General features: G+C 36.5%; 1 protein-coding gene across 14 annotated transcripts in view; it reads right to left on the bottom strand.

Annotated features, from left to right (window-relative positions):
* Window positions 1-27,752, bottom strand: part of NRXN1 (neurexin 1) — a 728,501-nt gene that overhangs the window by 430,978 nt on the left and 269,771 nt on the right. For all 14 annotated transcript variants that reach the window (XM_082047389.1, XM_082047384.1, XM_082047394.1 and 11 more), the window contains one exon: window positions 1,362-1,800. In XM_082047389.1, the coding sequence (XP_081903515.1) occupies window positions 1,362-1,800 (439 nt within the window). The remainder of the gene's footprint in view (window positions 1-1,361; window positions 1,801-27,752) is intronic.

Genomic DNA, 27,752 nt, shown 5'->3' with positions numbered 1-27,752 from the left:
CATATGCCTATGTATTTATTAATTATTCCTGGTAAGAGTTCAATGTTTTAGGGATAATAGCTACTATGGTCAGTTTCCAAGAGTGACAGAGTAAATAAAGTTCACTCATCTTGATCATCAGCTGGACTAATTTTTCTTTTACATATATATTTGACTATTTAGAATTCTACTTAGAAATAATATGTATTGCTTCCTAAAAAAATCAAACTCTCTACAATTAGAATGTGAAGCCATACAGCCCAGGAATCAAATAATTATTTTTCATAATCCTAGTGTGGACTGATCAATTGAATTTGGTCTGATTTTCAGCATGGATTTGACTGAAATCTTCAATGTAAACATAAATCTGATTTGTGGGTAGTAAGAAAGTAAATCATAAAACAATAACTTTTGGGGATGAAGTCTCAGAAAGAAATTATAAACATAAGTCATGGAAAAGGAGTCACCAGAAGGAAGAAATTGGGAAAAATCCCACAAAATCGAGAAAGAGAGAAGATTACATTTTTCAACACTCAATTTCATAGTGTACATAAACTTCAGACTGAATACTTCCATAAATCAGAAAATTATCCAATGGACTGAATTACAGACTCACTACAATTCCCCCACTCTCATCCCCAAATTCGGGCATGAACTATAGGAAAGGTATTACAGAATAGATTTGTCCTTCAATTAATGGGTATTGATTATTTGCTGTAGTGAGGATACATACTCAAGATCAAATGCAGCTGAAACACAAGGACAGTTTCGCTACTCACATGCATTGTATGTTATGGTGGATTTCAGTAATACTAGGAAGAGTGTATGAATTCTTTATTTTTACCCTTTTCAGGGAGATCATTTGTCAAGTAAACTACTATAGAATACGAATCATACTGAGAGAATGAGGTGAGTCACTTATTTTCATTTCTGCTGATATGTATTGTTAGCAATTCATTAGCATGTTTTTAATTATGCCAAGATCTGCTGACGTGATTGGAAGGTCTGTGCAGTTTCTCTGGGCCAAATATTCCCTATGTTGGAGATTACTTTCAGTAATTCTTTTTTGCCTTATTTTTACTCTTGAAACTTGCTACTTCAGCTACTTAGTGTAAGCAAGCACAGAGGGAGATTATTGTTTGTTTTTGAAGTACGTAGCACACTTACTTGCAAGATTAAGTACCTGATTACCCAATAAATTTTAACATAAGTTACTTTACTCTGCAAATCACTGTATTCTGCTACCTGACAGTAATGACTTCTTCTATTTCCCTTATTTTTGAGATGATACACAACCCTAATGGTGGCAGCATAATATATAACCGGTATTCTCTCAGATACAACATGAAAAACCATAATGAATATTAAGAAAAGAAGCTTACCTGACCGTCCATCCCGTTGAAAATCGACATGGTACCATTCACCATCATTCACCTTCTTCTGCAAGGCTTTTATTTTTATAGTACCTGATCCCATGTCTAACAGCAGGTAGAGGTGGCCATCAAGCATCTCAATTGCAAAAAAGTCAACCTTCACCATCTGTGGGTGTTTGGCATCCTTTTGGTGCCTTGGTTTTCCATGACTGAAAAGAATCAGGCCATTTGGCTCAGTGGTACGGAAGTCAAATGATATTGAGCCTGTTTTCTTGGCATTCCACTTTGGCAAAGAGATGAAAGACTCTGGTGTTTCAAATGTGATTGGATCTAAGGTTGCAACATTCTCACATTTAAATGCTACAACCCCATGAATCTTCATTTTAGGATCTCCTTGCTTGGCAAGTCGAGACAGCTCCAATCTGACATCGTTATTTTTATATACAACCTGCAGGCAAAGCAGAGAAGTTACTAAAAGGAACTTAACTATTCTAACCAAACAAATATATCCCTGAATAGTCATGTTATTTAAAGGATAATAATTATGGTATATAGATATGACAACTTACATACATACAAAATTAAATAACTATTCTCATTGACTAATGATTTAACAACAGTTTTCATTAAACCAAAGTCGCTCCAAAAATATCCCTCGAGTTAATTCAAACAATCTGAAAGAGTATGCACATACTTTATACTATCAGTTGCACATTAGTCTGTGTGGCCTTGATTGCTTAAAAGCCCTCTTTGTACAGCCATTCTGCTATGTTAGAGAAGTATTAGAGTCCTTCTTCCTCTAAACCCTTTGTCACTGTCTCAACTCTTCCATTCCTGTACAGAAAATTTACCAAGGTCAGATACTTTATAATTCAACATCTTTTTAGTTCATCCTTGGAGCTGACGAATAATAGCATCCACGGTATTTATGAAGCTACAAGACAGGGAAACTAGTATCATACAGATCAAAACAGATGAAAAGAAGATAATCTTCGAGCCAGTACAGCTGGACAAAAAAAAATAAAACCACTTACATATTTTCCCTGACTGAAGACTTTTCTGATAAAAATGAAAGACAATATTAGTTTTAAATCAAATTGACCTCCACAGCAAATATTCTTGCTTTAATTCACATATTTACTCGGCTCAGAGAAGTCTGTCATGATAAAACCATTTGCCAGGGTTCCAGTCTTTACTGGTATATTCTGAAATGGATGTTATTTCTGTGTTGTCCAGGATACACAGACCATTTAAATGAAGCTCCCCAATAGCAAAGGTGTGCATGAGTATTTTGCCAATATTTTTACTTATTCAATAAATGATATACTCAAGCTAAAAATACCACTGCAGGTCTCAATATGAAGGCATTGTGACGGAAGCTAAAATCTTCTCTAAGGTTAAGCCCACATTAGAAAGCAATTTGGAGCAAAAGAAACAGCTCAGCAGATCAAAAAACCTTGTGCTAAGGCTTCTTTATCTACAGATTTCATGCCATTCAGGACTAGATCATGCCTGGCCCCTGATACAGTGTTGCTGCTACACATTGTAGTCTCCACCTGTTCAGGGGATCAGTCACTGGTTTAGATCTTTAACAGAGGTTGGAAAGTCCTTCAGAAGTACTTAGGGTAGAGCTTCTGGATTAATTTCCTCTGAAGCCTCGTTTGAACACAGGTGAGCCCCACTCTGCAAACTGATCTGGCACACAGTACGTGGAAAAGACAGGAGATGTACTGCAGAACTGTGCTACTGTGAGAAATCAAAATACTAGCATACGCGATCTAAGATGGCATACCCCACAAGTGAGAGTTGCTAGTGAAAAATGGTGCTTAAAGATCACAGAATACTAAAGAGATAATTGATCAATGAATTTTACTGTAAGAATTGCGTTCTTTCAAATAGTATCATTATCCATGCAGCTAATTTCATCATGAGCCATGGCAGAATTATTCTACTACATTAAAAATGTGTTATAAAGCCAACAAAAGGCCTATTTCTTCATTTTATGTCAGAATTTGGTACAAATGCTGCTGTTCCCACTGGATCTGTGTCTCTAATGACAACAAATAAACCTCACTGTGTATTCCTGGCAGCAGAAAGGCCACAGAGAAGTAGATAACATGTTGCCTTCTTTAAGTGAAAACATTGGAAGTGACTGGAACTGGACTAACTCATAATCTTAGACAATAAGGATCCGTATTTGCATTTATCATATACCTCTGTAACACCTCAGAGTTCACAGATTACAGAAAGGAATTTAGAAGAACAGTGGAGAATTGGGACATGCAAGTCATCTCCCATGGGGTGACTTTCTGTCTTTAGAGTAATCAAGAAGGAAAAGAATGCAGCAAGAAGATGATGTTAAAGCAGTGGATGTGTTCTATCTTGACTTCAGTAAAGCATTTGACACCGTCTCCCACAGCATCCTTACTGCTAAACTGAGGGAGTGTGGTCTGGACGATCGGGTAGTGAGATGAACTGTGAAGTGGCTGAAGGAAAGAAGCCAGAGAGTTGTGGTCAACGGGGCAGAATCTAGTTGGAGGCCTCTATCTCATGGAGTCCCTCAAGTGATGAGGGAATAGATTGCACTGTCAGCAAATTTGCTGATGACAGAAAAACCGGGAGGAGTGGCTGACACGCCAGAAGGCTGTGCTGCCATCCAGCGAGACCTGCACAGGCTGGAGAGTTGCGTGGGGGAAAATTTGATGAAATATAACAAGGGCAAGTGTAGAGTCTTGCATCTGGGCAGGAACAACCCCAGGTTCCAATATAAGTTGGTGAATGACTGTTAGAGAGCAGTGTAGGGGAAAGAGACCTGGGGGTCCTGGTGGACAACAGAATGACCATGAGCCAGCACTGTGCCCCTGTGGCCAGGAAGGCCAATGGCATCCTGGGGTGTATTAAAAGGGGGGTGGTTAGTAGGTCGAGAGAGGTTCTCCTTCCCCTCTACTCTGCCCTGGTGAGACTGCACCTGGAATATTCTGTCCAGTTCTGGGCTCCTCAGTTCAAGAAGGACAGGGAACTGCTGGAGAGAGTCCAGCGCAGGGCAATGAAGATGATCAAGGGAGTGGAGCATCTCCGTTATGAGGAAAGGCTGAGGGAGCTGGGTCTCTTTAGCTTGGAGAAGAGGAGACTGAAGGGTGACCTCATTAATGTTTATGAATATGTAAAGGGTGAGTGTCACAAGGATGGAGCCAGGCTCTTCTCGGTGACAACCACTGATAGGACAAGGGGCAATGGGTACAAACTGGAACATAGGAGGTTCCACTTAAATATGAGAAGAAACTTCTCAGTGAGGGTGACAGAACACTGAAACAGGCTGCCCAGGGGGGTTGTGGAGTTTCCTACTCTGGAGACATTTAAAACCCGCCTGGACACCTTTCTGTGTAACCTCATCTGGGTGTTCCTGCTCCAGCAGGGGGATTGGACCAGATCATCTTTCGAGGTCCCTTCCAATCCCTAACATTCTGTGATTCTGTGAAGCCAGTAGCCTAGCAGGCAATACTGGAGATATCTGTTCTCATGAGACATCAGCCCCTTTCTCTGGCAAGGGGGATTTTGGATAGCTTCCATTTCATTTGAAGGAGTTACAGGGGGCAACCTTTCTGGAACAGACTGGAAAGCATTAAACAGGGACTAAAGAATATGGCAAATAAAGGAACAAATGGGCTCTCATTAGAATTAAATCATGCTGTTGACAATGAAAGTAATTAAGGTAACGAAAAACATAAGGAGAAAACATTCTTTAATTGCCTGCTGAACGAAGGTAGATACTAGGACAATACAAATCAATGTACAAAGGTAATTTCTTGTTTATGGACAAATTCAAATTGTATGATATCAATGAAACCTGGTTAATTTAATAATAAAATTAGTAGTTAATAGCTTTATTAGAAAAACTGAGTAGACAAAGGGAGAGGTAAGCTTTCTTTGATGCCTAAGCCAGCTCTACTGAAGTCATTTGCCAACTCAGATATAACAATTTTTAATAAATATGGTTCAAGGACCTGATGGAAAAAGTGCAAACAGGAATACTGGCAACAGTTTTCTCAATAACTTGTTACCAGCTCTTTACATAGCTTAATATATAACATATAAGGGAAACATTGCTAAAGCACTTTAGTAAGAGAGGTAAATATTGGGAATTTATGCCACCACTATTAAATCATTCACAGAATCACTAAATATTGCATATTACAAATTCTTATTTCCATATCACACAACTAAAACTTCGTAGTTACCGAGATGTGAATGACTGCATCTTATCACATTCATTTGTAGAAACAGAATAAAGTCTACATCTGTTTTTTAGAATGTTTATGTTCTAAGTTTTATGATGTTTATATTCTTTTACTCTTACAAAACTGAAAATTTGGAGCTGAATAATCATGGATAATTAGTATTAAAACAGGAATATATGAACCACAACTGAAAACCATAATTGAAAAGAACTGTAAACTATTAATGGAATGCAATTGGCATTTGGAAGCCCATTTCCTGGTGTTATGCTGAGATTCTTAGCCCTCTCCTCATCTCTCTGTCCATGAAAGATGTATCCAGATATCAGTGAAGCACAGCAAAAAAGGAGAAAAGTAGCATGCTCACAAAAAAAAAAAACAGTAGTCATTAAACTTCGGGATAAGAACTGAAGAGTGAGGAATAATTCCGAGACTAATACCTGCTTTATAACTCATGGAAGTATATGCTTCAGAATCTATAGCCTCTAGGGTACAAATAAATTCAATTTGTAAATTTACTCATTCATTATTTTCCAGAGATTCTGCTTTTTATTTTTTTTTCCTTTCTGGGTACAGAAGTACAAACATGCTTTTAATAGGGCTTATATTGTCCACTGCTATTTCCATCTAAAGCACCCTACATATTGTTTCTTAATGTTAACACAATGCACCCTCCCTCAAATAGAGACATGGGTCCACAGTTATCAAGTGAAAGTACTTTGGAATGAAGAAATATTTCAGTCACATTCACCTTTACTCCTACACAACCTACCAGTCAGTATCCTTGCACCGCTATGTGCCTCCCTAGCACATCTATTGGGCTGGCCCTGGCAAGAGGTTTCTTGCTCTCTCACTCTCATACCTGAGCGACGACAATATAATTTTCCTGTGCATGAAACTGCTCACTCTCAGGAAATTATATCCTGCTATTAAAAGCACTTTGAATTTGTCTTCCATTCATTGTATTCTTTCCTCAATATTAAACAAGGTTCAAGACCTCAGTCTTTAAAATATCTAATTACCTCATTCTTGAAAACTGCAAAAAGTCATTGAAACTTCCAAGAAAAAAGCGTCAGTTAGCAATTCCACACATAACTTGCAAAAGAGCTATCTGAAGCAAGGCATATCTTTTTCTTTTTTTTCCGGGAGAGAAACTGCAGACCTACATATCATTTTACCATCAAGATATGAGCTCCCTTTGCTACTATCTAGGCCAACCACATGCTGAGTAACTTATAATATCACAGTTCTGAGTCTTAATAAATAAGTCCAGCTAAGAGCCAGCAAATATTAACTTAAGCCCAGCACTCTCTTTAACATGGTTTGAGGTCATCTTGGAGCACAAGCAAAATTAATTCATGCTTCCCAAAGATATATCATGTATATAATTTATTGCAAAGAAGGGCCCTAGTATGCAATGAACCCTAGAAATGCATTAAGAACTCACTACAGATCTTGCCAGTCATCATGGCAGGTACCTTCAGAAAAAAAAAAAAAAAAGCAGTAGAGCATACAATGAAAATATATTAAGATGTTGGCAATGCATTAATGTATGAACGACTTTGAGAAAAGGTGAAGGAGAAAACAAGGAATTTACTGTTGAGATTAGAGATGTATTTTAAATATACAACAGTTCAAATATTAAATTAAGAAGCTGATAAAATAAAAACATTAATATCAACAAAACCTTACAAGTTCTTTCTACTGACCCTATCCCATGAAGGGTGTGAAGGAATCCAGATTTTAACATCATTTTCAATTTAAAGTGCAGCCCTTTCCACATGAAAGATTTCTTTTTGTACTTTGTACATCGAATACTCTGAGTGAAGAAATGGCATTGCTCAAATATTTCAGAATACTGACCAACTCTGCTAGCAATAGCTTTTCCATCACTGTGACTAAAAGCCTTTAAATTGCTATAAAGCATTTCTTTCCAATTACTTCATATTATTAAAACCAAATATGACCCTTAAGGAGCTAATCACATTGACTAATTTCCAGTATCTACGTTTCCTTGAAATTCAAGGAGAAACCAGGAGCTCTGAGCACCTACACTGTGATTTTGCTCTGAAGAACTTGTCTATTTATTTAACAGGTAGGTGAGGAAAAAACACTTTTCCAAATGCAATTTGAATCAATAGATGAATCCAGCCTCTAAATCTGTTAAAAAAAAATAAATTAATCACAGAAATCATTATGTTACCATAAAGCAGTATTTTCCCATTTTTATGAAACCTGGATCACCAAGTGCAAACAATGGCAGTTAATTCTCTAAAATGGAGACTAGTATTATCCAAAATGTCTCAGGTAGGTCCTGCTAACCTACAATTTTATGCTACACGGTGAAGTCAGCAGGAGATAACTTACTGATGCCAAAAACTGTAACAATGGGACTTACAGTAAGTGAAGCCTGAGGCAATTTTATCAGCCTAATTTAACAGCCACTAAAATTTCCATGCTCATTGAGAACTACCTGGTCCATACACCATCACATTCCCCAGAAATCCAAATGCAAAAGTGACCATTAAGGGTTATCATGTATTTCTCTCTTTTATGTATTTGCTGAATGGTTTAGAACTAATCCATGAATGTCAGCTTCTCACAGGAGACTTGCCATTTTACTTATATGCCTCAAATCACTTCCAAGCTCCAAAATGAATACATCAAGGCACACAATAAACTACAGATTATTTATGCAAAACTCAAGGAGCCCAGTTCAAATGTTTGCAATGGGGTGTATTTCTGATTACAATATGAATGACAACTGTTCTTTAAGCATCTAGGATTACTCAACTTTATAAACCAGCTTTGTTTTCTGAACACAGAAAAGAGATTAGCAGGTACAATGAAAGCTCCAAGGAAACAATTTATTCATTCTCAAATGAAATAGTTCTAATTTTCCTGTGGTGGATACGTATGTGTGTGTGTGGTAGTGGCCATGTGGGGGGCATTTAGAAAGGGGGTTGTTTTGAGCACCAAAACAAAACCCAAGGGTCTATAGAGTCCTACCGAGTGGGAGGTAGTCCTGGACAGAGTTCCATGGTATAGATACATAAACACTTGGAGAAAATGACAGCACATGCATTTTTCTAAATTATTTTAGATCAATTAATAGATCTGAAAGTTTCAGCTCAAAAAAAAGCTTTACTTAATAGAGGTAGGGAAAAAAAAAAAGCATGTGTAATCAACTAATTCAACTACAGAGCCACAAATTCCATGGAATATCTGAAGGTTTCATATTCTCCTGCTTCTTCTTCCTGTCCACTCTGAGTATCCAAAACTCGAGGTGGAAACAGAGTTTATAGCTTAAGACATAACAAATATATTTTAAAATAATCAGACATGCTCTCCACATACTACTTTGTCATACCAGGTAGAAAGAAAAGAATCATTAGAATAATCCTTGCTATTAGAAGCCAGGACCAGAAATTCAGGAACTTGGGTTTAACCTGCATCTGAATGCCTCACCGAGAACTTCTCCTTACTTCTTTGTAAAATGGATGCACCCTTTTCTTCATAGGGTAGAAACGTGCATGAAGACTAAAGTTTGAATTTCCAGTATCAGGTCTAGTGGAGCTTCATCCAAAGTAAGTCATATTTACACATACATTTCCTACCGGGTGTCATTCCCTTCCCATTTTCTTGTTAAGGAAGATGGCAGCCACTATAACAAAAAGAGTACAATATTCCAACTTTCTGGTATGCAACTACAGAGTACAGAGCACACCGGCCATTCAAATAGAAAAACAAAATATACCCAATCTGTCCAAAAGCTACACTCAATAAAAAATAGGTTTGAACAATATATGTCTCCAGTTAAACATAAAAGTGTAATATCTTACTATGCCATGATAATACACTTGGCTCGTGCTTCAATGCCACACTGAGTGGCTAACTAGAGACAATAAATTTGTGATGTTTATTGTTTCTGTAACTAGGCAACATTTTCTACACATCAGATATTTTTAACACTTCCTTTCACAGAAAACACACATATTTAATGCTCACAAATATATATTCTATTTAAATTGCTTATTATCATATCTGTGCATATTCTAGGAAGGTAAGTGGGTACGAAAAAGAAAAAAGGTAAAAAATTAGCATAATTATATGGAATTCTGCTATGAACTCAATAGCGCATCTGAAGGTCCACTATAGACTACCTGAAAACCATCCCTGTCCTACTCTCAATAATGTTAAAAGAATACAAAAACCTGGAATAACAAATAGCTCACAACTTGGTACATGGCAGATACCTCAATTAGTCTAAGGCAATCAAAAAGTTGTTAATGGTTACATGCAGTTGTAGAAACTAATCCAGTACTAACAGAATCAGAGTAAAAGAAGTGTATTGTGAATGTTACAGATGTACTGTGCAGTGCTGGGAAAGTCATCTCAGTTTCATGCATGTCACCTGTTTGCAGGATTAATACACTTGTGATAGCTGACCTTGCAGGCAAACTGGCCTGTTCTGCTGGAGTTTCAAATGCTGACCTCAGAACTGCTTGTTTCTTTTCTCTCCCACTTCAACTGCCTGAATAGAGACATCTACGAAGGATGCCAAAGAATGCCTTTTTATATATGCTAAAATAGGTTACTGGCATATCATTTAACGTGTTATATTAGCAGAAGCTAGGAAAAAAACAAAACAAAACTTTTTTTTTCTAACAAGCTTGATATCGGGATTGTTATGTTTTCCACCCTGCTGTGGACACAAGTCTTTTGAAGATCTTTTTTCCCCTCTTCAATAGACTATTTTGCTATTCTTTGTATGTCCTGCTGTCAGCTGCCAGACTGCTAAATGTTTCTGACTGTGGTTGCTATGTTTTCTGGTTTTAAGAAATGGGTTCAAGTTTGGTTTTGTTGTTGTTTTTGTTTTTTTAACTTCCCATGGCAAAGACTCATAGAAATTTCTTGGCAACATCTTAATTGCAGAATTTAGGAACAAGTTGGTACCACAGAAGCTCAATTGGCTCCCAAGTCAGAATAAAGCCATGAATAAGCCATGAAACAAAATCAAGAGAAACAAGAATCACCAAAAGGAAAACAAAATGTATTGTTTGAGGCAAAAGCAGCTTTGCATTAATACATTCTATAATGTCTAAGGAGGAAAACAAATGGTATGCTACCTCCAATGACTTTGGCAAAATAATGGGCTACAGGAGACTCAGTTGTTGCACTGGATCTCAGCTTTTTCCTCCCCTTTCTTTCACAGAGCAGCAAGAGTTACCAATGACTAATTCTGCAGAGAAGTCAGGAACATGCTATTTTTCCTCTTTCCTCATTAACCATTCCTGCCCAAGATCAAGCACGAGAGCTCTCTAAGGACTGCAAGAAAGAGGCACTGTAAAGCAGAACACAGTAATTACCGTTGTAGGATTCAAGCCTTATTTCTTTGGCATAACATTCATTATATGCTAGATTTTTCCAGTCTTTAACACTTAAAGCTTTAAAGTCAAGGTCAAAAAATACAGAAACAAATTATGGGAAAAGGCAAAGATAAAGTAAATGTAAAAATGAATGTTCTGTGGAACATCTCAACTCAAGTGCATCTGAAAGCAATGTGACAGATGTAATTGAAAATTAGGTAGGAGTTGTATTGGAAAAAAAATTGGAAGTGATCATAAAAAGAGCAACAGAATGAACCTCAAACTAAAGAGAAAAGCTAAAACGGATCAAACAGAGAATTCAAATTTGGGAGGTGAGTGTTCTGAAGTAACAAAAATTTGCTAAATAAATCAGTTACCAATATACATAATCCTGAAAGTCTTCAAGTATTTGAACAAATATTTTTTCCCCATATTAAGCATGTTTGAAAACATATATAAAAACAACTGTATACTCCAGTCAAATGCAAAACATCAATTCTGCATATCCTTTGGTGAAATCAGGGGGGGTTATTCCACCCCTCACTAGCTTTTCTTCTTTCAGCCTCTCCCATCAATATATTATCAGCTGCCAACTTACAGCTCTTAACCTTGTTACTTTTCCAGCATAATAAATACCCAACGGGCTTTTTGTTCCCTTTCTCTCTCACTTCTGTAGTTTACTCTTGCATCTAGCTGAATAGCCAGACCTTGGCTGTGGGTAATTCTGACTGCTCTCTGTTTCAGACTCATCCGCTCTGTTTCCTGATTCCTGGTTTGAAAGAACCTTCTGTTCCACTGAGAGAAAGAGAGTCCTCTACTCCCAGGCTGAAATGCCATAGCTGTTGTATGAACTTATGGCCAGACTCCACGTAGACAGCATCCTTCCCCTGCAGCTGTTACCTGGCTATCTGTTCAGTGAGGGTGGCTACTTGTTGACCAGCTATAGAAACTTCCCTTCTCCCATCCGGGGAGCTGGCACAGTGAGTCTCTGATTTTGGTTTGTGATATCAATACAGTGACAGTTTATGCAGTTGTTGGCTAAATTCTGCCTTGCCATGATAAGTAAATAGGTAAACTACACTGCTAACTTTCCTTTCACTTGTGGAGTAACCAACACATTCCTGGAAGACATGCAGAAAAATTCTCCCTTTTTTCACCTGCTGTTTATTATGAATCCTTTTAATCCTTTGAACGTAACCTTTTTGCTTTCCAATACTGCAACTTCAGTAACTCTTCACATCAGTGTTTTGAAACAATCTTCGGCTTCTCAGACACCTGTGACAACAGAAGGCTAAGTTTCCTGTACTACTCTTGCATGCAAAGTTATTCCTGTAATTCCAACACAAGGAAAATGGTATCAAGCTGCCACATGTTTTTCAGAAGCAGCTTTTCTTTCGTCACTTTCTAGTGATATGCAGAGGTACACCTTGAGGATGCTGGGCAGTGCGTTCCTTTGCACTCCATTCTATGCTCACGTTCTTTTTCTAACCAACCTATCTTTCCTGAAATGACAGACAAAAGCAGTACTTGAGCAGAGAAGAACAAAAGCAAGAGTCTTCCAGCTAAAACACTGATGAGTTTAGTGCATGCATATGACTAAAAGACATTTATAAATTTTTCAATTAAATGATTAATTTAATTCACAGGATATTTCTAAGGCATCTCGTTTATATTTAAGGCATCTTTAGCCACAGCCTACCTATGAGCCACCTTTATGTTGATAAATTTTACTGAGGTTAAAGCTGTCCTCCATAATACACTTACTGAACTAATCCAAATTAATTATCATCGTTACAGTGACAAGGAACAGAGATGTATTATTTGGTTTTCAAGATGTGGCATCTCAGTGTAGCGTGAGAAGGAGGCAGTGCATGCACATGTAAGTATGGCGTTTAAAGGCTCTGATTCTGCCAGGTGAACTCCAAGCCTGAGGTTCTGGTGTCAGCTTAGTACTAAAGAAATTTCAGATAAGAAAATCTCCTTTTAGTCCTGTACTGAGTAACAGGTCCTCAGCCTCAAGCAAAATCAATTATTTTGACAGATAATCAGTAAAAACACATAATGCTACAATAAAATTTGTCTAATAACGTTCAAGAAGAGGAGCTTGCCACAGAAAATGAACTACCGACAAGTACCTTTACACATGCAGTTGCTGGTTATTGTAATCTACTACTGTATACTGTTCTGCTAATATTATAGGCTTCCTAAAATATTTCTGCTTACATAAATGTGTTTCTCACAATAAACACACCTCACAGTGTTTATGTGGAAAACAGTTATGAAAAGCATTAATTCTTAGTACAGCACAGACAGTGCAATTAAGCATTTCTTACTTCCCTCCATGCCATTCCATGCATCAATTCAATGTCTCAGCAATGTTTTGACGTTTGTTTTCACCTTTAAGTGTTTTGTTTGTTGTGATTGTTGGTTTAGTTTTAATTTCAAATAAACACTTCAATTTGGAGGAACCTTTTTATCAAGCATATTTTGAAATGTTTTGAAATATCACTTCAGAGAAGGGCAGGGGGGCGGGAGGAGGAGTGAAATAGGCTTTTCCTGGGGCAAAAATGTCAGGCAAAATGGCTTTCTGACTATTTTCACTAAAATACTTCATTGGTTCTACATATAGGACATGCGCTGAATTACACATTAAAAAAATCATAAAGGATATACATAAAACCTAAATAAATACATAATCTAGGCAGCCACATCTACACTACTAACTATTGCTTGGGTTCATCTCAGTACAACTCCATTAAAAAAAAAAAAAATACAGGATTATGCGAATAGTTGTAGCATGCATTTTCTTCGAAAAAGTTTGCCAAAATTATTTTCAAGATTCTGCTCGCTGTAGTGGGGCCTTAGTCTCACTGAAGCCATTATTTTCTGGTTAAAGACTGTGAGAAAGCCTGCTATATGAAGACTGATTCAGAAGTATCAAGCTGCTGCTGATACCTAATAAAAACTTTAATTCATTAGAAGACAACAGATAAGAAAGTAAAACTCAGCATGGTGCAGGCCTCATGATCACCGTAGCCCACAGAGAAGAAAAGCATTTGCTTTTCTGCAGAAAATGAATTCAGAATAGTCTCATTCTGACTAAAAAAGCATATTTGAAGACAGTATTTAGCAAGCAGAAAAAAATATTATGAAAAAAAATCTACAGAAGGTATTAGTTTAAATATATACCAATAAATAATACCAGGGCATGAGACTAAATCCTACCATATGTATCCATGTGCTGTCACCAGAAAACAACAGGGCTGACCCAGTCTGCTTGGAGCAGCATCAGGCCCAAGGCAAAATACTGTCTGTGGAACTGTTTGGCTTTCAAACAGGTGGTTCATGAAGATGAAAGATACTAAGGTTCAGAAACTGTAACATCAATAATTTGCTCTTGTAAAACCTGACCTGCTCATGCGATTTCTGTTCATATTTACTTCTTTCCTGTAAAGCGTTCTTTCTGTGTGACCAGGTGGACATCCATCGCTGACAAACAAGGAAAACGGCTGCTTTACAAAATATGAACATGTACCCTCCAGCATCTCCTGAAAGCTTCAGCTTAGAAAGGAGAATTTTCAAAGCAAGAGCTCTGGGGTTTTTTGTGCCACTTTGTTTATAGAACCTTTCAGAACTGTTACCTGTAAGTACACGTGACAGGTTTAGTTCTCAAGCAAAAATATGTGGATAGCGTCTGAAGAGTACTTGTGGATGTTCAGTATACACAAACATCCATACGCAACCTTGACCCAACACTCAAGTGTTCTTAGTGTTCTTTTGAAAATACAGCCCTCTGACTAGAATCCAGCCAGATTTAAATAAGATAAGCTAATGACTGAAGTGATGTATGCAACAATACTAGATACTTTTTATAATTCTCAGAAAAAAAAAAAAAAAAAAAAGGCAGCTGTGGTTAATAAGGTTAACATTGTTTCCAAATCAAACTATAAGAAAATAGTTTGAAAAACTGTTCCCTTTCTTTACAGTGAATCATTTCTTTTCTGATTCAAACTTTAAGTTTTCTTTCAAACAGCACGAGAATATTTCAAAACAAGCCAGCACAAATTAATATCTTCCTCCTGAAGTTCATTTTGACACAAACAATCTAGCTGACCTTAGAAAAAGCAAAAGTTATAACCAGTTACGCACTGAAGAATATTTTTCACTTTCCTCCATCATTTACCTCTCAGCACAGCTCCCTAGCCTAGTATGGCAATATGCTTAAAAAAGACTGGCTTGGAAACTAAAATTCTTAGCCGTCTTTGATATTAATAATCACTGACTCAACTGATACAGCAAAAATCATACAACGAGACCACTGTCAAGCTGTTTCTAAGTCTGTCTCACAGAAATGATGAACTTGACAACTTTTATGCTTTGTAACAACTTCCTCTAACCTTATAAGAAAAAAGAGGATGGCATACTGATTAATGTGACTTATTTAAACTTGCAGTATCTGCTCTTAACCATTACTTCGCTAAAGTCTGCAATTTACTTCACACCTGAATAAGAGATTGCAAAACACGATCTTTTTGAACTGCTTAACTGGCATAACAAATTACATCACAGGTTACTACCACTAAACAGGGACCAATTTACAGAACACCTTAATGTACCAAGCTTGTGGGGGGTTGTTTGTTTGTTGTTTGTGTAGGTTTTTGTGTCTTTGTTTGTGACTTTTTGTTTATGTTTTGGTCAGGGAAAGAGACCAAAAATTTGCTCCTGCTCATCTCTGCTGTAGTTTTTTAGCTGAAATAACACTGAGCAGAAATTTTCTTACTGGTTTCAGTATATCAGCATTTAAATCCTTGAAATTTATAATAGAACCCCCAACCACAGATACAACAGAAGTATTTCTACAAACCTTTAAAGTGTCAGATATGCTAATAATTTTGTTTGCATGTTCACAGGTGAGCCAAAGTACTTAGGCTTTGACCCACGTAAGTTACCTGACTGAATTTTCAATTTCCTTTATAGCTATTTGTGATTTTCATAGGCATAACCTTATTATTTACATCTTTTAAGATGCACTTAAGTAAAAAATCAACAAATTGGTACAGGCTACAATTCTTACAACCAATAAAGAGAGGTTTCAGTAGATATCAATATAAGCATTTTTTTTAGAGTATATACACATCTGATGCTGCAAATATCTGAAAAACTAAGAACTTTTGAATGAAAGAATACACCCATTTGAGCATACAAGAACACTAAGATATTTATATAATTGACTTAGCAACTGGTAAATGTATACTAAATCTTTTTGATGAAAAACTGGGGAAAAGAGCAATCTAGCCTTCACATAAACATACTGGAACAATTGTGAAAAAGTCAAAGAATAGCTGTATTTTTTGTTTGACAATTAGACGATAGCAGGACTGACTCAATAACAACATACAGATTTTTATACTTCAGCAAATCTTCTTTGTTAAATGTTTTAAAACATGTATTTAATTATTACCATCTGAAAATTAAAGAAGTAATTCTTGTCTCATTATTGCTTTCAAGTTGTCCAGCCAAAGCTTAGAAAACATGCACCATCTAGGTGACAAAAAAGCATATCAGTCCTCAGTAGCTCTCAAGCATAAGGAATTGCCTGGAGTAAGTCTTGGAAAGAGAACAGTTGTTGCTCTGGGTTTTTTTCTTATACAACTATATTAATTTTATAGCACAAACATTGTATTTTAAGGAACTGGGTGTTACAATTCTTGTCTTAAAAGAGAATTTTAGAACGCCATTTCCTAAATAAATATTCTGTTTCAGTGTTCTAGCCTTAAAGTCTAATATTAGAACATACTACTTTCTGAAAGAAATATAGTAAGTACTGTTTAATGTTCTTTTGGCGGTAGGGAGGAGGGGTGACAAATATTGTGCCCAAAGTCTTCATTTTCACTTCTCTCTCTTTTTATTCTTTTTTTTTTTTTTTTTTAATCTAACAATTGCATGCAGCAGTGTGTTGAACATTCAGCTTTGAAATACAATCCTGCAAGCAACCATCAATACTACCTTCCTCCCAAATGCTAAACAGAAAAAAAAAAAAATCCATTTACTTTCACTATTAGAATTCTGAGAAAGTAAATACATTAACAGCTGCTAGAACATATCATCTGTAGCAATAATCACAATAATACTCCGTTTTCTACTGAACAAATGAAAATAGCAGGTTTCAGATGATTTTTAACAGATTCAGCTGCTCTGGATCAGATTAGATTCAGAAAAAGGTAGGATAGCACAACTCCAGTTGTTAAGTGACATATGCACAAAAACACACAAGTAGTTTTACTTCTGCAAGCTGTTTCCCATCTTGGAAGGTTTTTATTTTTTACTATTATAATAGTAATCAATATATTCGAAATAAAGGATTCACTTAAATACATTCCTTAATTCTTCAGGGACAAAGTATATCTTAGTTCACAGGTTTTCAAAGATTGCCTAAATAAAACTAATAAAAACTTTATGATAATGGTTATATCAAAAGATTTTTGATTACTGATATGGAAACAGGCTACAAAGTCTGAGCAAATTAGACTGCTTCATACCCCCATACATGGACAAGAACATAATTCAAACAGACAATGCTGATACGAACTTAGTTGCAAAGTTTACAACCAGAAGGATTAGGTCCTCTTTTTCAGCAATAAAAAGTTTTCTGACCGGCTCTTTGATGTCCGTGTGTGTCCCTTAAAGGAAAGAGTCTCAACTGAAGAAGCACAGAACAGATCAGCTAACTCTGGGACTTCTTACAGAAGCTGAAGTACCACTGGTAAATGAGTACACCTGGCTGTATAGGTTGTACAGACTTGGAAGCTGACACCAAGGTATTCATACTGCCCAATTCTACCAAAGAATTTTGGACTCTGATGATGCTTTGCAACAGTGTGTTCTCACAGAACTTTTTGTTGTTATGTGTTGGTGTAACACATCACCAAAGAGCCATCGCTAACATGATGTATTACCAGTTAATGTGGAAGAGATGCCAAGGACATAGTCCAGATATTTACTACAGTTTTGTATTAAATGATCTTTAAAAGATTAATATTTCCAGTAAGGGAAAGAGAATATTGACTGAAGAAATGGAGAATATAGGCAGCAAACATCTAAACACATGCAAACATGGCTCTCAAACAAGGTTTGCAGCCTGCAAATGTCCAGGACAACGACAGTTTGAGAATTGCTGTTCTCTGGTTCTCGAGGAACATCAACATCTCCCTGCTGGATTCTGGCTACTTTTGTCAGTTCTTGAAATGCAATCTGCATTTTACCATTTTTTCATTTGCCTTAAATCATCCAGAGCAGAACATTTAATTTTTTTCCAAATGTGGTGATTGATAAAATATAGAGAAGTATTTTCTTTTCAAACATTTTATTGGAACAGATTTTCCTGTATCTTGCATATTTCCATTTTAATACTGATGTTGCTGAGTTGCGTGGAATATTTAATTTATGCTCGCCTGTCACTTATTTTTTTCTGCAATCTATACAGATATGAATATTTATGAATGCAGCAGTAGCTGACCTGGACCTTGTACCATCTGAAAAACATACGCACACTGGGCACATGGGATGAGAAGAGAGGAAGACTGGAATCTGTTTTTCCATCTTTTGAACAGAAAATAAGCACTATCCATAAGAACTGCCTGAATGAGAAGGAACGTACTGTTCCTTATGGTAATTATTTTAAACATCCCATCTAGAGGCTCAGGAAACTCTAAGTAATTTCCAAGCTCTTGCATCTCTTCACGGCCACAGTAAAAAGAAGAGGGAGAAAAAGGACATGGAAACAAATAGGCACACAGTGACTGATCACTAGTGTTGCCCAAGTCCTCATCAAGGGACTAAACCATCTCCATAAATACTTTTAATTTCTTCCTCTTAGGTATTTCTTGAAAGTGGAAAGGAGTAATATATTATATAATCTATAACACACATCACTTCCAGCCTCCACAGCAGTATACCTACATCAGAAGTTTATGCGCATGAAATAGTTGTCCTTCCTGCTGGTATTTCAAAGGGTGTATAATCAGAACATCCCATGCACTGGAGAGGAATTAATTCTTGAAAAATTCCTGAGCCTCCTTCTATTGGTTCCAACTTGTGTCTAAGCAAAGCGTACACAAGTCCTTAAAGAAATACTGTTAGCATTTGGGATACAAAGTGCTTTTCCCAAAGATCAGGTCCTTTAAAGAATTATGTTCCTAAAACCCTCTGTGTTCATTTCCTTTGGCTCATTTTTAAGTCAATATTGTTATGCAGAACACGTATAAATATTACAATGTAGAAAGAAACAGAACAGAAATAAAGGATGAAATCCAGGCCATAGTGAAATCACTGCATCCATAAACTTCCAAAATTCCCTCCCTAAACACTCCTCTTACCAGTACACAAACATTCTACATTTTTTCACACTCCCTTATTTCCTCCTCTTCTTTAAGACAGCCTATTTCAGAAAAGTGTAACAAATAATGTATATACTGTTATGGGATATTGATGTACTAAGTTTGTGATGAATGCAAACTCACTATGATCCATTGAGTAGGAAATGCCGCAAGTAATATAGAACTTCTTTCAATGAGCAAAAATTCCTAACACATCTCTAAATGATTCACAGAAATTACTTGTAGCAAATCTATTAAGTCCTCTAGCACAGCTCTCCAAGAACAGCATGTTTCCCTGCAGAATAGCTTTTGCTTCTTTATACAATCTACTCTGAAGCACATCAGTGAAGACTGAGGCAGGGCTTTCACCAATACCTTCGGGAAAGTGCTCCACTACATAATCTATTCTTACTGTCAATCATTTTTTCCTAATACTGAATTTTCACTTTAGAAATCCCATCACATTACTCCCCTTGTGCTTTTATGCATTAGAATTTATACTCTTCAAATATTCATAGCTATTCTTAAGGAAAAAAACAGACATTTTCCCTCAGCATATCAGTTTCTGTGCCTGAATGTTGTCGGTCTCCCTTGGAGTGCTATATTTCCTTGCACATTCCAAATAACTGTCAGGGAAATTAATATTTGTTGTTGCTGGGAAAAAAAAAAAAAAAAGCCAAAAAGCCCACAAAGAAAACTCCTTTCCGTCTCAAACCTTTTCCTATGAATACCAACAGTCCCTGCCCCCTTCCTTTTTTTTTTTTTTTTTTTAAATCTGCTGTTACATTATCAAAAAGGATTTATAGAATGGAGTTTTTCTAATTAAGGAAAGCAAAAAATTACCAGCTACATATTTTACAAAGGAAAAAACCCTCCATATAGAATCATTTTGGATACCTGATCCTAACCACAAATGATTATTAACAAACACACCATTCTAACGAACACAAGGTATAACGAAAATATCCTGGAGGTCAAGTATGCTTGGGTGATCTTTCCCTTCTGAATTCCGAATGCTTCAGAACAGATGCCTTAAAAAAACAATCTTTCCCTCTCTCTCCTTTCTTATTACCTCTTAACTTCATTAGAGGCTTGAACTCAGAAAATCATATCCTGTTCCGGTCACACTTCAAAGATCATTGTCTATCATGATACAGTTACTTCACAAAACCAATTTAAGTTCTTTTACCATACGCAACATGTTCTCCTCTCCTAGACTTTCTCCAATTTGCTTTTCTTAGAATCATAGAACTGTGCAGGCTGGAAGGGCCCTCAGAAGATCATCTGAGCTAACCTCTCATGAGAAAGGGAGACTAGGTGAGATAATCTACCATCCCATCCAATAGTATCTTGAAAATCTCCAGCAATGGGGATTCCACTATGTCCCCGAGGAGATTTTGCCACTGATAGATTGTTCTCATTGTAAAAAAAATTCTTCCTTATATAAAAATAAAACCTCTCCTGATGCAACTTGTACCTTTTGCTCCTTGTCTTCTCCATGTTGTTCCTTATGAAGTGAGAACATCCATCCTCTCTGTAGCCACCCTTTAAGTACTGGAACACTGTCATGAGGTCTGCCCAAGCCTTTTCTCCAGGAAGAAAAGAACTAACAGCTTCAATCTTTCCTCTTAGGGCAAATCTTCCAGTCCTTTGGGCGATCTTCATGGATCTCCTTTGGACCTCTCCAGTCTTTCCACACCTTTTTTTGAATTTTGTGGACCAGAACTGGGCACAGTACTCGAGGTGCAGCTTGACAATTGCCGAGTAGAGCAGGATGATCACTGTCTCTGCTAGTAATACCCTTGTGTATGCAGCCTGGGATCCGATTTTCCTTCACTGCTGGAGCACACTGCTGACTCATGTTCAGACTGCTGTCTATCAGGACCCCGTATCCCTTTTCAGAAAGGCTGCTCCCCAGCCACACAGAGACCAGCTCACAGTAGGCTCTTTGGTTATGTTGTCCCAGGTACAAGACACTCGTTTTTATTAAACTTCGTACTGTTCTTGTTAGTCCACCATTCCAGCCCATCCAGGTATCTCTGTAAGATGGCTCTCCCTTCTGACCTGTCCACATCACCAGGCAGTCCGGTGTCATCAGCAAACTTCATGAGGGAGCTTTCAATCCCATCATCTAGATCATTTATGAAGATGCTGAACAGTGTGTGGCCCAGTATTGATCTCTTGGGGACACCAATTGTGACAGGCTACCAGCCTGAGTAAAAACCATGACTACTATCCTCCAAGTGCGACCTGTTAACCAGTTTCCTTCCCATCTCACTGGCCACCCATCCAATCTGTCTTGCCAGTTTGTCCAGGAGAAGGCTGTGGAAAATGGTGTCTAAGGCTTTGCCAAAGTCCAGGTGAACAACATTCACTGTCTTGCTGCAGAAAGGGATCAGATTAATAATTTCCTAGGTTTTGCTTAATTTTATTTCTCATCTGCTTTCATTACACTCCTATCCACCTCATCCAGGTTATATTTCTTCTTCTTTCTTTCTAAAACACTTGGTAATCATTCCTGTAAAAACTGTCGTGAAGACTACACATTTGTGTGCCTCCCGAATTCATCACTGTAATGTTTGGTTTCATGTTTCAAGTACTTGTACTCACAGTTAAAGAGACCTAGGATTCTTGACCCATGATCTAACTTTAAGTTTGAGCTTCTCCTTTAAAGCTGCTTTAAATATTGACGTTTCATACAATGACCCTTCAGGGCAACCGAGGCATTCATTCCAAAGGTTCATCTACTTGTAACGCAAACTCTGCTTTTTAAAAACTTGCAGCAAAACACACTACACTCTTCATCATTCTAGCAAAGTACACTGATGTTCCTTCTGGATTTTAACACTATTTTGTCACTGTTCTTTACTCACTATAGTTATTTTCTGTTCATGCTGAAGCTTATAGTTTTAAATTGATGAGAAAATTGCATTCCTTACTAACATGAACTAACTTTTTGGTCTCCAATTTTCCCCATTTTTACTCACTTCCTTTCAAGTCAGCAAAAAACGGACTCTGGATGTGCCTTTTGGGATCCGCTGCTTTCCATTTAGTGCATCTGACTTCTCTGTAATGTATGAATTTCCTCGCTAATTTGCTGAAAGTGCTACTAAGGGATGTAGGTGGTTAAAAACTTCCCTTGAGCACCCTTTGGTACAGAGTATCTTCAGAAGAGACAGGATTTCTTCAGCAGCACTTGAAATATGTTTAATGTCGGCCTGCTTTGTTTGTATTTCTTCACTGGAAAATTTTTCGGTAGTTTCCTAACACTGTGTTTTTAAGTATCATGCCAACACATTTACTTGTTCCATTTCCCTAAGACCTATATAAATTATGTTACACTAATCTATACTGATGTCCACTAAAAAAGTACTTCACTAAGTTCATTTGAACCCCCTAATGGAGTCCACATATACTTTCATAGAAAACTCACTGGCTCTTTCTGGGTATTTTCTGTATGTACAGCAAAGGTGCATCATGGCTCTTAACACTTTTTTTCAGAATACCTCCATCTTCTCACTTTCACTGTGATAGTAAATGTATACATGAAATTATCTGAATTAAGTAATGTTTACTGTATTTCTTGGCTACTTTAAATACCACTTAACAAGCCACACAAGATTTGAATTCAGGAAGCAAGTATCACATATATATTTTCATGTACCTAGTACTAATTCATATTAGTTTTTTTTTTTACTCTGATTATGCTTATTTATAAAAGCTTAATAAATAAATAAATGTGCAATTCAATGTAGTCTGACCATAGCTAGCCCAAAGCTGATGCATTCTGGCTCCTTCAAACAAGCGGCAGAAATAAGAGAGTAGAGTGGGGCTTCTTCTTGTTTCAGTTTGGTATTTTTTTGAAGTGTCACTCTGTAAAGCTTTCCACAGTAAAGTCTTTATACAGCTCCTATTAAGGTCAGTGGGAGTCAGTGGCAATTACATCTGACTATGAATCAGGACTAATTAGATGGAGATCTGTATATTAATTGATTGAGGAGATGTGGAAAAAAACCCACTGAGATGTAACAGCTGAATTTTGAATGTGCATATGTAAAGATAGTAGTTAAAATATTGCATCATGCACCCAAATATTCTACTCTTTTTTATATTAGTCTTTATCATGTCACTCTTCAGGAAACACAGATATATTCTAGATAGAAACTGAAGCCTTCTAAGTTAAAATAAACCTGAATAATCTAGATACCTGAGAAAAAGTCTTGAATGCTCCTGGTGGATTACCAGCTAAACATTAATATTTGGTAATGCAATCTGTACAGAAGAGGAATATAAAACTGAAAAAAAAAAAATTTGAAAGAAGGATGAAAAAAGTTAGAGAAGATACAGAGAATATGAGCAAGAGTGACTGAAAGACTAGGGAATATACTACATAGAAAAATGCAGAGGATCCAGAACATTTTATTTAACAATGAGGTGGGCAACTGTCACATTTCAAAAGTATCTACATGGAAGGTAAAAATAAAGTAGCTAAGAGGGCCTAAACACAAAGGAATTAACTGAAATTAGATTAATTCAGGTATGAAGATACATACTTGTAACAGGAGGGCCATTTAACTGCTACAAATATTTCCTGTGAGATGTGGTAGATTCTATATTGCCTCTTTTTTTTTTTTTTTTTTTTTTTTTCCAAAATAGGTGGAACAATAAAAACACTACAGTGGCTACAGTATTTGACAACAATTACTTCAGCTAAACCCAATGACCTATTTTATATGGGGAGCCACGTTAGATTATCAGTGTTCCTTAGAAACTGTGACAGTTTCAATTAATAGAAGATTACAGAACAGGTACAATCTTAAAGACTATGAATGTTAAACTTCTGGCCAAATTTAATGCCGATATAAATGGGTCAACATAGCTACAGATGTCACCACACTTGGTTAATGTTAGCTAAATAAATCACTGTCACCTATTCAAAATCCCTGCATTCTTCTGCCAATAACAAGATTATCTACTGCTTCATAAGATCTGTGGCTTCAGCCATCCAAGAATGTAATAGAATTTTGCAACCTGGAATTATCCTCACATATGATACACTCTATGTATCACTACAAAAGGAGTCAGAGAGAATGAAGTGTAACAAAGCCTCAGGTCAGGGAGCAGGCTGCATCCAATATCCTGCAAAGGCACAAAAAGGCTTCAAGAATGCCTTGAAAAGCAACTTAATAGTTATATATGAAAATTTCAAACCCAGCATCCAAATATGTAGATTCCAGATTCCTCATTACTGTAATGCCTCCTTAAACATAAGCACCTCATTTATGTTCCACAAAAGAGACAATACTCCTTCTACTTAATTATTGAGATGTTGTTTGAGTGCATTGTGACAAAGGCAGCTTTGATTCAGCACTCCTGAGATCAATGAAAGCTTCTCCATTTTCTGAGAGGCGGCAGGGTCAACCCCAATAAAAATCAAGTAGTGCATCCCAGAAATAATGTAAGTAGTATAATTGATTCTAATGGAAGGTAGACAGATGATACGAGTCAGGTTACAACTTTTATTGACAACAATACATCATCCCTGGGCATATATCCATAGATCCTCTGCCTATCGTCCACTAAAGCTCAAAGTCTACCAGCGAGCAACCAAATTTTTGTGCAAAGGATTCATTCTTGCTAAAACTAGGTTCCCACATTTGCAATGTAAATCAACCAGTGTAAGTGTGCAAGCTTCCCAGCTTTTTAAAAAACGCAATAGGAGAAGCCCCCTTTGAAAACCAAACAACCTTCAATTCAGACTTTCTGAAGTCTTCCTGATTCTTGTGCGTGACTGAATTGACACAATGAAAGCAGACAACAGTGAAAACTACTCAGTGCTAATGTACCCCAAGTTCTGCAAAGGCCTGCATCCCAAAGACCAAGAGCAAGACAGACCCCTTCCTTGAGAAAAGCTGTGGAGTTTTTGAGTTGTTTTGCTGTTTGTGGGGTTTTGTTTGTTTGTTTGTTTTTCATGGGTAACATATCATATTCAGTAACCTCTTTCACATATAAAGTGTAACTGACCATAAAAACACACACACATGTAGAAATCTTTCAGTCTACATTATCACACTCCTATGGGAGAAAGCATTGAGCAAGGAACTATGACAAAATGGGGCAAGCTACTTTCAAATCTGTAGTCAAGTGTGGATTTGTGCACTCCCCTCTTCACTACATTAAATACACCTGTGGAATAACAAAAAATAATTATAATACAGACCAAGAATAAAGTTCAGTTGCTATTGTTTTTCGTCTGTGTTAAAAAAGCAATCACAATCAGTTACAACAGATGGACAGAGAGAGAAAACAAAAAAGCAAATAGAGTTGCAGTAGTTCCGCTCCCAATAAACCCAAACTGTGGAAAATAATGATTCATTTTTAGAGAATATCTACCCAGACTTGGGAGGTGTCTCTTTTTCATACATTTGCAATGATATACCTCTATCAACTGCATATTAAAAGCAAATACACATATTTGGTGGTTTATAACCAGAACCTATATTTTTCTAGTATTGCCTTCGGTATATAGCAGCTTGTAGAACTAGTATCACCAAAAAAACCCAACTGCATTGAAGTCTCAATTCTTGCCGGAGCATAAGGTAACATTTTTGAAGAGATTCACTCCCTTAGCAAAGCATCTATCACGTTAAGTCACACTACACAGTATCAGTACAAACTTCAAGATTTTCTATAAAGAATGTGCATTCCAGACTTGGGTGTTAAGCATCGAATATTTAAATAAAATTAGTTGTGCCATTACACATGAAAGAACCACCATGCTTTATTCTCTGTTTGTAAGAACTCAAACTCTTTAACATCTGTTAATCTTTCAGGACATGTTTGAAGGTGTGTTCTTCAAAAAAACATAAGATCAATGAAGAGCAACATCTTTACAACATATTATGAGACTCTACCTGCTTTCACAGAAATACAGGAAAAAGTCTCATCGATTAGATAAAACTACATCTTTCCCTCTCTTCTAAACAGACATAGAGGGAAATCGTAACTATGGCACCTTTAGAACAAAACTATTGCCAAAACTTAGAAGTTTGAACAGGAAAGGATTCAAATACTTATTATTTCACTGTCTGCTGATAAAGCTTTTTTCTTCTTCCCTTCAACTGAGGAAAATCTTTATGCTACATGTAACTCTCATTTCAGGAACAGCAGAATAACAACAGAGGCCCCTCTCTTCTTATGCTAACTCAAATCAAGAGTTACTTTATAAGAGAGTAGAGTTTCACTGACACAAATCTAATTTTAATCAGAATCATTATTTGCGTTTTAGTATTACATTTATTCTTCAGTAGCTACAGATACAAATTTATTAAAAAGCTTCTGACTAGATCTTCAATTCCACTAGATATGTAATGCTACTAAACTTCTTCCCATTGTATACACCAAATCCAGTGACAAAGAATATATACAAATTCCCCTCCAATTAACAAAGATTTTTTTTCCCTTCATTTTTTTTACCATGTTAAGGTTAAAAATGCTTCCCTTGGAGATACTCAAATGTAGAATACTAGCTTGTAAATATCACTGAAAAAGCTAAATACTCTCTGTACCACAACTCCATCTTGAAAGTTGCTTAAAAGAGAGAAATCTCAGGCTATGGAACGATGTAAAATGCATAAATACCACCACGTCTGAACATTTTAAATAAAACTATCCTGGCATGATATCAGGTCTATATGTTAAACTACTTAAAGATTATTAATTAGTGTATCCATCTGTTATAATGCACAAACCCCAGGCAGCTCTGTGCATTCACTTTAACAATTCAACCCGGTGCCACCTTTCTAATCAATCTGTTCTGTCCATGATGTCGAATGACGACAATAAAATGAAAACAAAACATAAGATTAAACTCTGTGCCTCAGGATATATGAATTCCTGTATAAACAAATAAAATATTATGTTAGAAAGCTTTTAAAAGAATTAGTAGCTTCTGTAGAGTATGAACTAAAACACTTCTATATTTTCTGGCAATTTATAATGAGAAACAAAGCATTCAATAAGTAGATTTTACTGTCATCTCTAAGGTTACTTTAATAGAAGCATAGTGTACAGATTGGAAGGAATATTTTAAAAGACCATGATTTTACTGTACACATTTAGATAACTCTGGGGAAGGCGGGACAGTTCAAATAGATCTTAATTCCTTTTTCTTATTCTGATTTCTATTTTTTTTTCACAGGTACTTTAAGGTTTTGTGAAATAATTATCAGAGGTTAAATGCATAAAGAAATAACAGAATTAAAAGCTACTTTATTAAAAGCACTCATGTTCCTTAAATCAGGAAGCCAGAAATACCATAGAAAGATTCATTCCCTCCTAAAGAAAAAAAAAAAAAAAAAAATTACTGAAATGACTTAGTCAAGGAATCCTGTTCTTACAGAAGGACAGAATGAGCTACAA

Source organism: Streptopelia decaocto (assembly GCF_964273445.1).
Source record: "Streptopelia decaocto genome assembly, chromosome: 3".
Classification (NCBI taxonomy): Eukaryota; Metazoa; Chordata; class Aves; order Columbiformes; family Columbidae; genus Streptopelia; species Streptopelia decaocto.
This window is presented reverse-complemented; position numbering and strand designations above follow the sequence as displayed.